The sequence below is a fragment of the Palaemon carinicauda genome, chromosome 41 (assembly GCF_036898095.1).
Source record: "Palaemon carinicauda isolate YSFRI2023 chromosome 41, ASM3689809v2, whole genome shotgun sequence".
NCBI classification, from domain to species: domain Eukaryota; kingdom Metazoa; phylum Arthropoda; class Malacostraca; order Decapoda; family Palaemonidae; genus Palaemon; species Palaemon carinicauda.
Genome location: NC_090765.1, coordinates 20,443,028 through 20,455,773, shown reverse-complemented (window position 1 = coordinate 20,455,773; position 12,746 = coordinate 20,443,028). Strand labels below are relative to the sequence as shown.

Genomic DNA, 12,746 nt, shown 5'->3' with positions numbered 1-12,746 from the left:
GATCATCATCATTCGCTGCCAGATCATTCCAATCGGCCAGAGTTAGGTGATGGTTCCGTGGATAAAGAAGATTTCTCTGTTCCTCTTTGATGTCCCGCTTGTAACCAAAGCAGACCTGAATAACTTGACAACTACTGTGTTGAGTTATGAATGTTTGGAGTAAGGTAATCCTCTGGTTCCAAGGGGGCAGTCTACTTCAAAATGATACCTACACAAAATGCCTGTGTGTGTTTACAAATGTTTTACATTCAAGCAGAATAATCCCAAGGTACCTGATGAAAGTCTATCCAATGATGGCAACTTTAACTTTGTGTCCTGTGAATTGTATAGGACGCATCACTTCTGGGTTGTCATTAACAAGAGACATATAAATGACGACAGAAGATCCACTGTATTTGTTATGCTTGTATTTTTTATGATGTATTAATTTTCGTAAGTACAGTAAAAAAACAAATCCCTTTTTAAGGGATTTTGACGAAGGAAAAATCTATTTCTGGGCAAGGGACCTGTGTCGCCTAGTGAAATGCTCCTCTAGCACCATTTCTAAGGCATAATTATTGCTGAAAATACCAGAGAAAAAGAGATGCATGGAATGCCAGGAATAAACCTAGCTCGCTCACTCAATGAGTGTCGGTATAGAAAACTGGGGCGTGATTGAACCACGACCATAGATCCCTCACCAATTAGACCTCTCCTTCATCAACATACCCCCATCTCTACCCCTACATCTTCCCACCCCCCATCCTCATTCCTCTTCAGCACTTGCATTGGTCAGACGATGCTACTTTTGCTTAATGTCATTTTTATTTACATTGACTGTTTCCGACTGTAACTCAAGAATCTATAGAAAGAAACTGTTAAAAAAAAAAAAAAAAAGTTGCACGAGTGTATATGTTTTGCTATTCAGCTACTGGGTTGTTAGGTATTTGTCTTTATATCCCTATCTATTTAGTGTACAGTACTTTACAATCCACCCCCTGATCCGCATTATGTTATTAAACTTCTTTGTACTAGGTCGTTGTCTTTCTGTGTGCTTAGCGGTAAATAAAGCAAGTATTGTATTGTCCACTGAATCCAGCCCTTACCTCCTTACTGGTCCACAATATACTGTAGTCCTCTTTACTGGTGCACAATATAGTCCTCCTTACTGGTGCACAATATAGTCCTCTTTACTGGAGTACAATAGTCCTCCTTACTGGCGCACAATACCGTCCTTACTGGTGCACAATATAGTCCTCCTTACTGGGGGACAATATAGTCCTCCTTACTGAGGGACAATATAGTCCTCCTTACTGGGGCACAATATAGTCCTCCTTACTGGCACACAATACAGTAAAGTCCTCCTTACTGGTGCACAATATAGCCCTCCTTACTGGCGCACAATATAGTCTTCCTTACTGACGCACAATATAGTCCTCCATACTAGTGCACAATATAGTCCTCCTTACTGGCACAAAATATAGTCCTCCTTACTGGTGCACAATAGTCCTCCTTACTAGCGCACAATAGTCGTTCTTACTGCTGCACAATATAGTCCTCCTTACTGGTCCACAATATAGTCCTCCTTACTGGTACACAATACAGTATAGTCCTCCTTACTGCTGCACAATATAGTCCTCCTTACGGGTCCACAATATAGTCCTCCTTACTGGTCCACAATATAGTGGCTCAGAACACTTGCAATGGTTGGGCACACAATACCCTCATCAACCTACAAGGTTGGACAAAAAAAAATTACATTATTTGCTAAATTTGTGGTGTTATTTTACCTATGAGCCACTTTGAGATGCTAACAGGATCGATGAGTAAGTGCATAGTGTCCCAAGTCAGATTAAGTAAGTGGAGGATTAGGTTAGAGGATAACATGAGGTTCTAATATTTACGGGCGACAGCAAACCAGTGAAGATTTACCTTATTTGGAAAGTGGTTATTCAAACAAATTCATTCTTATTTCATCCAGCCCAAAAGACAATTGGATAATTACACATCGACAGGATAATTCATCCATTTTTTTAGTAAGCAAAAACACCTACTGTAACATAGATGCGATAAGGCACTAGGGATATTAATCCTTCATCAGTGCACCATCATGTAGAGCATTATGTTCTTAATCCTGAAAGTCTTGGCCCAAACGGCCCTTCTTACCTAAATAAACCTAGGCTGGAGTGTTCTTACTGTAGCATACCAGGTTTTAGTTTACATTAACACACATTTTAATCAGCATATTTCAATAAATCATTACTAGTATATTCGTTTGAACCCACAATCATGAATTGCTGGGTAATAATAACAGGTAATGAAATTCTAAGTTTATACACTTGATAATTAATGACAAAATACTAGCTAACATGCTTAGCGAAACATGTTTTGCTTGCCAGGTGCAATGAGAAAATGTTTAATTGCAAGCATATGGCAGAGTAAAAAGCAATAAATCATTGCTCAGTTAATTAAGGAAGTTTTTGTAGTACGAAGAACACTGCTACTAACGACTCCATAGAAAATGGGTGGAAAAGTCCCGTTTTCTGGCGAACAAAAAGCTCCAGTGTTTTAACCCTGTTTTATTACCATTACTCAAGTTTTGATTAGGGTGACTTTTTTATTACAATGGGTGGTTTTTTATGATGATGAATGACGAAAATGTTATTTTCATTAGTAAAATAAATTTTTGAATATACTTACCCGATAATCATGTAGCTGTCAACTCCGTTGCCCGACAGAATTCTACGGACGGGATACGCCAGCGATCGCTATACAAGAGGGGGGTGTACTCACCAGCGCCACCTGTGGCCAGGTACTGCAGTACTTCTTGTTGACACCACCTCAATTTTTCCTCGGTCCACTGGTTCTCTATGGGGAGGAAGGGTGGGTCAATTAAATCATGATTATCGGGTAAGTATATTCAAAAATTTATTTTACTAATGAAAATAACATTTTTCAATATTAATCTTACCCGATAATCATGTAGCTGATTCACACCCAGGGAGGTGGGTGAAAACCAGTGTACATGTATATCAAGAAGCTAAGTATCCCGTATTTCATATTATCAGTTATTCAAAATAACAATGAAATTATAAGTACCTGGTAAGGAAGTCGACTTGAACCATTACTCTGCCTTAAATAAGTTTGTCTTCCTTACTGAGCGCAGCGTTCCTCTTAGGAGGCTGAACAACTCTAAGGTGCTGAAGTATAAAGGGCTGCAACCCATACTAAAGGACCTCTACACAACCTCTAACCTAGGCGCTTCTCAAGAACGAATTGACCACCCGCCAAATCAACTAGGATGCGGAAGGCTTCTTAGCCTACCGTAACAACCCAAAAACAACAATAAAAGCATTCAAGAGAAAGGTTAAAAAAAAGGTTATGGGATTAAGGGAATGTAGTGGCTGAGCCCTCACCTACTACTGCACTCGCTGCTACGAATGGTCCCAGGGTGTAGCAGTTCTCGTAAAGAGACTGGACATCTTTGAGATAAAATGATGCAAACACTGACTTGCTCCTCCAATAGGTTGCATCCATAATACTCTGCAGAGAACGGTTCTGTTTGAAGGCCATCGAAGTAGCTACAGCTCTCACTTCGTGGGTCCTTACCTTCAGCAAAGCAAGGTCTTCATCCTTCATGTGAGAATGAGCTTCTCTAATCAGAAGCCTTATGTAATACGAAACTGCGTTTTTGGACATAGGCATCGAAGGTTTCTTGATGGCACACCATAAGGCCTCTGATTGTCCTCGTATAGGTTTTGACCTTTTAAGATAATACTTTAGAGCTCTGACAGGGCAAAGAACTCTCTCTAGCTCGTTACCCACCATGTTGGAGAGGCTAGGAATTTCGAACGATCTAGGCCAAGGACGTGAAGGAAGTTCATTTTTTGCCAAAAACCCGAGCTGTAAGGAACATGTTGCTGTTTCGGATGTGAATCCTATGTTCCTGCTGAAGGCGTGAACCTCACTAACTCTTTTGGCTGTTGCAAGGCAGACGAGGAAAAGAGTTTTGAGAGTAAGGTCTTTGAAAGAGGCTGACTGGAGAGGTTCAAATCTAGGAGACATCAGGAACCTTAAGACTACGTCTAGATTCCAGCCTGGAGTGGACAAGCGACGTTCTTTAGAGGTCTCGAAAGACTTAAGGATGTCCTGTAGATCCTTGTTGGAGGAAAGATCCAAGCCTCTGTGGCGGAAAACTGATGCCAACATACTTCTGTACCCTTTGATCGTAGGAGCCGAAAGAGATCTAACATTCCTAAGATGTAACAGGAAGTCAGCAACTTGGGTTACAGAGGTATTGGTAGAGGAAACTGCATTGGCTCTGCACCAGCTTCGGAAGACTTCCCACTTGGATTGATAGACTCTACGAGTGGAAATCCTCCTTGCTCTGGCAATCGCTCTGGCTGCCTCCTTCGAAAAGCCTCTAGCTCTAGAGAGTCTTTCGATAGTCTGAAGGCAGTCAGACGAAGAGCGTGGAGGCTTGGGTGTACCTTCTTTACGTGAGGTTGACGTAGAAGGTCCACTCTTAGAGGGAGAGTCCTGGGAACGTCGACCAGCCATTGCAGTACCTCTGTGAACCACTCTCTTGCAGGCCAAAGGGGAGCAACCAACGTCAGCCGTGTCCCTTCGTGAGAGACGAACTTCTGAATAACTCTGTTGATGATCTTGAACGGCGGGAATGCATAAAGATCGAGATGGGACCAATCCAGCAGAAAAGCATCCACGTGAACTGCTGCCGGGTCTGGAATTGGGGAACAGTACAATGGGAGCCTCTTGGTCATGGAGGTGGCGAACAGGTCTATCGTTGGCTGACCCCACAAGGTCCAAAGTCTGTTGCACACGTTCTTGTGAAGGGTCCATTCTGTGGGGATGACTTGACCCTTCCTGCTGAGGCGATCTGCCGAGACATTCATATTGCCCTGAATGAATCTCGTTACCAGCGTGAGGTTTAGACTTCTTGACCAAATGAGGAGGTCCCTTGCTATCTCGTACAGCTTCCTCGAATGAGTCCCTCCCTGCTTGGAGATGTATGCCAAGGCTGTGGTGTTGTCGGAGTTCACCTCCACCACCTTGTTTAGCAGGAGGGACTTGAAGTTCATTAAGGCCAGATGTACTGCCAACAACTCCTTGCAATTGATGTGAAGCGTTTCCTGTTCCTTGTTCCATGTTCCCGAGCATTCCTGTCCGTCCAAGGTCGCGCCCCAGCCCGAGTCTGATGCGTCCGAATAGAGATGAAGATTGGGGGTCTGAACAGCTAACGAGAGACCCTCCTTGAGAAGGATGTTGCTCTTCCACCACATGAGAGTAGTCTTCATCTCTTTGGTAACAGGAATAGAGACCGCTTCGAGCGACATATTCTTGTCCCAGTGAGCTGCTAGATGGAATTGAAGGGGGCGGAGGTGGAGTCTCCCTAACTCGGTGAACAGGGCTAACGATGACAGGGTCCCTGTTAGACTCATCCACTGTCTCACCGAGCATCTGTTCCTCTTCAGCATGCTCAGTATGCACTCTAGGGCTTGGTTGATTCTTGGGGCCGACGGAAAAGCCCGAAAAGCTTGACTCCGAATCTCCATTCCCAGGTAAACGATGGTTTGGGAAGGAATAAGCTGGGACTTTTCTAAGTTGACCAAAAGACCCAGTTCCTTGGTCAAGTCCAAAGTCCAACTGAGACTCTCCAGACAGCGACGACTTGTGGGGGCTCTTAACAGCCAGTCGTCTAAATAAAGGGAGGCTCTGATGTCCGCCAAGTGGAGGAATTTCGCAATATTCCTCATCAGTCGCGTAAACACCATAGGCGCCGTGCTTAGGCCAAAACACAGGGCTTGGAATTGGTACACAACCTTTCCAAAAACGAATCTCAGAAAAGGTTGGGAGTCTGGATGAATGGGGACGTGAAAGTAAGCATCTTTCAGATCCAACGAGACCATCCAGTCCTCCTGCCTGACCGCTGCTAGGACCGACTTCGTCGTCTCCATAGTGAACGTCTGCTTGGTGACATAAGCATTGAGCGCACTGACGTCCAGCACCGGTCTCCAACCTCCTGTCTTCTTGGCCACCAGAAAGAGACGGTTGTAGAAGCCCGGGGATTGATGATCCCGGACTATCACCACTGCCTCCTTCTGTAACAGGAGCGACACCTCTTGATGTAACGCTAGCCTCTTGTCCTTTTCCTTGTAGTTGGGAGAGAGGTTGATGGGAGAAGTGGTCAGAGGGGGATTGCGGCAGAATGGTATCTTGTAACCCTCCCTTAGCCACTTGACAGACTGGGCGTCTGCACCTCTTCTTTCCCAAGCTTGCCAGAAGATCTTGAGTCTGGCTCCTACAGCTGTCTGGAGAGGAGGAGAGTCAATGTTTGCCTTTCGAAGACTTGGTACCTTTCTTGGACCTGCCCCTGTGACCGTCTGGGCGGGTACCTCCTCGGCTGGGGGCTCTGCCACGAAAGGGCGGAATAAATCTGGTAGCAGGAGTATCAGCCACTGGGGTGCGGTAAGTTCTAGGAACTGAAGGAGCAACCTTAGCCTTCCGTGCTGAAGAGGCCACAAGATCATGCGTGTCCTTCTGAATAAGAGCCGCAGACAATTCCTTGATAAGATCCTCAGGAAACAGGAACTTAGAAAGAGGAGCAAAAAGTAACTGTGACCTTTGGCAAGAGGTGATACCAGTGGAAAGGAAGGAGCAAAGTTGTTCCCTTTTCTTGAGGACTCCCGATACAAACATAGAGGCAAGTTCGCCGGAACCATCGCGAATTGCTTTGTCCATACAGGACATGATCAGCATGGCCGAGTCTTTGTCAGATGGGGCAGTCTTCTTGCTCAAGGCCCCCAGGCACCAGTCGAGAAAATTAAAAATTTCAAAGGCGCGAAAGACTCCCTTCAAGAAGTGGTCCAGGTCAGAAAAGGTCCAGCAGACCTTCGTGGAGAGTCAACCAAACTTGAGAAGTCAGCCTGGGCAGAGGCAGGGATCCCCAAGCCTGGTTCCTCTCCTGTGGCATACCAGACGCCCGCCTTAGACGTCAGCTTAGGAGGTGGAAACATAAAAGACGTCTTTCCCAGTTGCTGCTTGGACTGCAACCAATCCCCTAACATTCTCAAAGCTCTCTTTGAAGATCTAGCAAAGACGAGCTTAGTGTAGGCAGACTTAACAGGTTGCATGCCTAGAGAACTCGGATGGAGGAGAGCGGGGGGTAGCAGAAACAAAGTGATCCGGGTATAACTCTCTGAACAGAGCCAGGACCTTGCGAAAGTCAATGGAGGGTGGCAATGACTTGGGTTCCTCCACGTCAGATGAAGGATCATCCAGGTGAGCAGCTTCATCCTCAGAAACCTCATCACCTGAGGGTTGAGAAGCGAGAGGTAAAGTTAAAGCGGTCTGCTGAATGGCTGAATCCTGAAGAGCGGGTGCATGCGCACTTGCGGATTCATCCTCAAGTCTCTGTTGAAGAGGATGAGGGCTGGTAATGACAAAGTCATGAGGCTGGGATGAAGGAGGTTCTGCGGAGGTCTGAGGAGCAAGCGTGGTGAGAGGCGACTGTAGTAAAACATGAGGCTCATGCTGCATAGACTGCGGTTCAAGGTGAATGGGAAAGGGCTCAAGCTGAGGAGAAAGTGGTAGATGCATGCGTTGAGGTGGCTGACTCATAGCATGAGGTTCCTGCCTCAAGAGTTGCGCTTGCTTCAAGGGTTGAGGTGGCTGCGCAGAGAGAGGCTCTTGTCTCACGAGTTGAGGTTCTTGAGGTGCTTGCCTCGAGAGTTGAGGTTCTCGCCTCGAGGAAAGTGGAGGTGGCTGCTGCGAGAGTTGAGGTGGCTGCCTCAAGGATGGTAGAGGTTGTCGTACCTCAAGAGGTTGCTGCCTCGAGGATGGTTGTAATGCAAGATACTCCTGCCTCAAGGGTAGAGGAGGTTGTAAAGCATAAGGCTCCTGCCCCCATTGTTGAGGAGGTTGCCGCGTGGTAAGAGGCTCCTGCCTCAAGGAAAGTGGAGGTTGCTGCACAGCGCTGGTATCTGGCAACTCCCAACGCGGCAGCTCACGCATGGAGGTAGCTTGAGGAACCTCAACCTCATACGTCTGGCAGATTGGACTGCGCAGAGGAGGAGGAGCGCTCGCAGGAGGAGGTGTATTAACCTTCTCTGCCTGAAACTCCCGCATCAACACCGCAAGCTGCGACTGCATAGTCTGCAGCATAGCCATCTTAGGATCAACAGAAGTTGAGGTCTGTTGAGGCATAGCTTTAACAGAAGTTGAGGTCTGTTGAGGCATCGCCTTACCTCTCTTAGGAGGCGTGCAGTCACCTGATGACTGCGGCGAGTCCGAGCTAGCCCAATGGCTACACCCGGGCTGTTGGACTCGCGCGGTCTGGACTTTACGCTTAAGAGGTCTTGAGACCTGAGTCCAGCGTTTTCTTCCAGAAAAATCTTCTGCAGACGAGGAAATTAAGGGCTCAATCGTCTGAGAGTGGAAGTGACGATCTCTATAAGATACGCCCGCAACCACTGAGGATACAACTGTGCGCCGATCAAGGCCTGCCGAACCCTTTTGCCCTTCGACATTGCTTCTCCCCTGGGCTTGGGAGCTTGCAAGAGGTCCCGGACTGGGAGGACGACTGGCACGCACAGAAGTATCCTCACGCGCAACACTGACACTGACACTAGCACTAGGCACAGCACTGGCACTACCACTTCCCACTGCACTTTTCACTTTAAGTTCCTTGACGTCTGCCAAGAGGAACTTGTGGTCACTCACTACCGACTCCACCTTATCACCTAAAGCCTGAATGGCACGTAAAACATCCGACATATCAGGCTGAGCACTAATAGTAGGTTCGGGGGTAGCCACTACAGGGGGAGGAAAAGGTTGAGGATCATGGGGGGAGGAATAAAGTAAAGAGCGAGCCTAACTCCTCCTAACTCTCTCTCTCTCTAACTTAGTGGTATACTTGAGGAATCGAATAAAATCAAGTTCCGAAAGTCCGGCACATTCCTCACATCGATCTTCCAACTGACAGGATTTTCCCCTACAGTCGGAACAAACGGTGTGAGGATCAACCGAGGCCTTCGGAAGCCGCCTAATACAAGTCCTACATCGTCTTTGGGGAGGAGCTTGAGAATGGTCGGACATCTTGGATCAGAGAACAGTCAAGGGGGATTCCAAATTAAAGCAAAGATCGTTATACCATTAATCAAAATTAATCCAAAAGCTATCTAAGCTAAGGGAAAAGCTTCCTGTATAGCGAAAGCTGAAATCTCAGAGCAATACTTCACCAAAACCGTGAACAAAGACTCCAAAATTATAAGCATATCCATGTAGGTCTTGCCGGAAGCACGACAGAGGAAAAATTGAGGTGGTGTCAACAAGAAGTACTGCAGTACCTGGCCACAGGTGGCGCTGGTGAGTACACCCCCCTCTTGTATAGCGATCGCTGGCGTATCCCGTCCGTAGAATTCTGTCGGGCAACGGAGTTGACAGCTACATGATTATCGGGTAAGATTAATATTGAAAAATAACGTTTATCTCTGATCATAATGAAGAAACAAACTGGAGGTAGAGCTTTGCTTATTTCCCAGACATATTTCTCATACTTTTCCCTTAGAACTACATCACATCTTCCTACTTTAGATATACAATTAGACGGCATATTTCAAGGTGTTTTGAACGTAATTGATAATGATAACTAGTGCAAAGCCGTAGGTTTTCATATTTGGTAGTCGACCCACTATAACTCAAAATACTACAGATTTCCGCCAGAAATCATTTTCAAAAACGTTCAAAACGCCTATCATCATCATCTCCTCCTACGCCTACTAACGCAAAGGGCCTCAGTTAGATTCCGCCCGTCGTCTCTATCTTGAGATTTCAAATCAATACCTCTCCATTCATCATCTCCTACTTTACACTTCACAGCCATGTAAGCCTGGGTCTTCCAACTCTTGTGGAGCCCAGTTGAAAATTTAGAGAACTAATCTCTCGAGAACTGCGAAGAGCATACCCAAACCATCTCCATGATCTCATCCACATAAGGCACTTATACATATTCCAGTTTTTAAAAGCTGTAAAACATATTCCGCTAATATAAAAATTTCCAAGTAGTTTACCTAAGACCAAGAAAGCTCATTAATGTATTATAGTTCTGGTAAGGACAACATTTTCTATTAAAAAACTATTTGCAATATGAAAACTTCCATTTATTTAGAAAAAGGACCCTTATTCTCGGTAAAATTATAGTTACGGACAGAACAACATTTTCAAAAGAAAAATTATTTTTTCCCGTAAAAATACAATGTGCTTTTACTAAATTTGACTTTCATTTCAACTGCAATTAACGAAAAAACCATTAGACCATTTAAGAACGAGGATATTTTTTAGAAATCTAATGGTTTTTGCTCCACCGTGAGCTCGCTTCGCTTGCAAAAAAAGGAAAAACATCAAGCACCTATGCACTGACAAGCGGTACATGCACTGCTGCGCACACTAACCCCATTGATTATTATTTATTAGATAATTATGTTTTTAATTGCAGTGAAAATAAGTGCCACTTTTGAAAACGGACTTTGTCTATAGGAAACCCGTTATTTAAGTGGAAAAGCTTTTTTCATAGGAAATAAAGTTAACGAGATAAACACTATTAATATATCCGCCGACAATGGGGGACACCCAGTGAAAACCAGACCCTAGGCATAGAAAATCATTTGTAGACAAAGCTACTTTCTGATAGGCACAAGCCTGAGTAACCTAATTTAGTTCAGGCCCAATGGTAGGTATCTAATTAACAGCCAATTACCAATATTAAAGAAAGCAAAACATACCCAACAACTTTGACCCTAATGTAGAAATAATGTTGTGCCTAAGACGTCTACTACGAGACCAAGTTTACCGTATGACGATGACAGGTCGAGCAACAAGTTTCCAAGCCACCCACACCCTCTTACACGTTTAGTTATTTCAAGTCTATTCAAAATACCAATATTTTACAAGAAAGATCTGCACATAACACTACAGATCACAGTTATACTAAATCATAAGTGGAGTGTGACCTAAATTGAAAATTATAAAAAGTGGCAAGGGAAGTAAACAAGAAATCATGAGACCAACGGGAGTTGAATCATCCGCTGTTACCATCATGGCCCCCTTTCAATAATAGAACGAACAATTTTGACACTAAGACATTTCTAAGAAATCAAAAGTATATTAACTTACAGTTACTGTTACCATCTATAAAACTGAAAAATCCTTTGAGTATATAGTGCCGAGTAATGGGATAAGCTGGCAAGTGCCAATACTTCCTGACCCCGCTGATAAGATAAATAAAGCATAGAGATGCCAAGTTTCATTAAAACTAGACAGGCTTCTAAACTTTTTTTTTCTTGATTCCTAATCTAGACTCCATTATTACTTTCAATTAATTTTTTTCTCTTGATACTCTTTAGAAATATGAATATGTGAGAGGATTTTTTATATACTATGTTAGTTTCAACGTTTAAAATCGCCGATAGGCAATACGAGCTCGTTGCATTTTTCACATTACTTTGAGCTTAGCGACGTGCTAACCTGGTGCAATTATGTCAACGAAACGCTTACCTGAGTTTCTACATTCAATAAATAGTCTATACTAAATTAATGTGTTGGACTGAATTAAAGTAAAATTATAACCATAAAAACGTTTGGTATAAACCCTGTGAACTCTGGACAACTAATCTGAAGAAAATAAAACTACCATCGAAAATTGATTCATACGCAGTGTACACACTTTGTGTGTATAAGTGACAATTAAAATAACTCTTAGTGAACACTGCGAGCTAAAAAAAATAAAAAAAAACTTAAATATAGATGGTAATCATTTCGTTGTCAGTTGATGGCTACCATACAATTTTCGGTAATTGTTTACAACACGCTCTCCATTTACTCCAAAATAATGCAATCCTGCAGTTCTCAAGGCAGTGTACTAGGTCCTCTCCTGTTTAAAATTTACACGATTGAACTGGCAAATATACATGAAACTCACAGAGTTAAGTTTAAAATATACGCTGATGATACACAATTCTATTTCCCAATGGAATCAGTTGATGAAGCTAAAAGAAAGATACATGAAATAATGAATGGCATTAAGGCTTGGATGTTAAAAAAAAAAAAAAAAAAAAAAAAAAAAAAAAAAAAACCTCTAGCTCAATGAAGATAAGTGAATGTATTATTTTTAGAAATGGAAAAGATATAAAAAGAATCGAATGCTTCCAAAGAATTGAAATAGGTCAATCGATCATTGACCTAAAGAAATCTGTCAGAAATCTTGGAGTAATCATGGATAATAGACTGACAATAAATACACATATAAATAATATGGTAAGAAATTGTAACTATCATATTAGAAACATAGCATTTATTAGTAAATACTTAAATGAAAAATCTATGGCCATACTCATTAATCACCACATATTTTCAAGAATTGATTACTGCAACTCACTGTTCTATGGCTTACCAAATTTTCAGCTGAAGAAAATTCAGAGTACAAAACAGAGCCGCTAGAACTAGATTAATAAAAAGACTACACAATAGGGATAGAATTACCCCTGCACTAATTAAATTACACTGGCTGTCGGTAAAGGCGAGAATTGATTACAAGCTACTCTTACTAACGTTTAAGATACTGAACCAAAATATCTAAAAGAATGCCTGAAAAACTAGAACTATAAACAAATGTTACCATAAGACACATGAGTGACAAACATAGACTATCTGAACCAAGAACAAATAGTAAATTTGGTGAAAGGGCTTTTAGC

General features: G+C 43.2%; 1 protein-coding gene across 5 annotated transcripts in view; it reads right to left on the bottom strand.

Moving 5' to 3' along the window:
- LOC137632285 (serine/threonine-protein kinase PAK 2-like) overlaps nucleotides 1–12,746 on the bottom strand; it is a 210,359-nt gene that overhangs the window by 195,563 nt on the left and 2,050 nt on the right. The window contains exon 1 of one of the 5 annotated variants that reach the window (XM_068364184.1): nucleotides 11,170–11,320. The exons of 1 other annotated variant lie outside the window; for it this stretch is intronic. Coding sequence is in view for 1 of the 4 variants with exons in the window: in XM_068364182.1 (XP_068220283.1) it covers nucleotides 11,065–11,078 (14 nt within the window). In the remaining 3 variants the exon portion in view is untranslated. Of the gene's footprint in view, nucleotides 1–10,778; nucleotides 10,988–11,064; nucleotides 11,097–11,169; nucleotides 11,321–12,746 lie in introns of those variants that run through there. 3 more of the 5 variants (XM_068364182.1, XM_068364186.1, XM_068364185.1) reach the window with 3 other exon arrangements.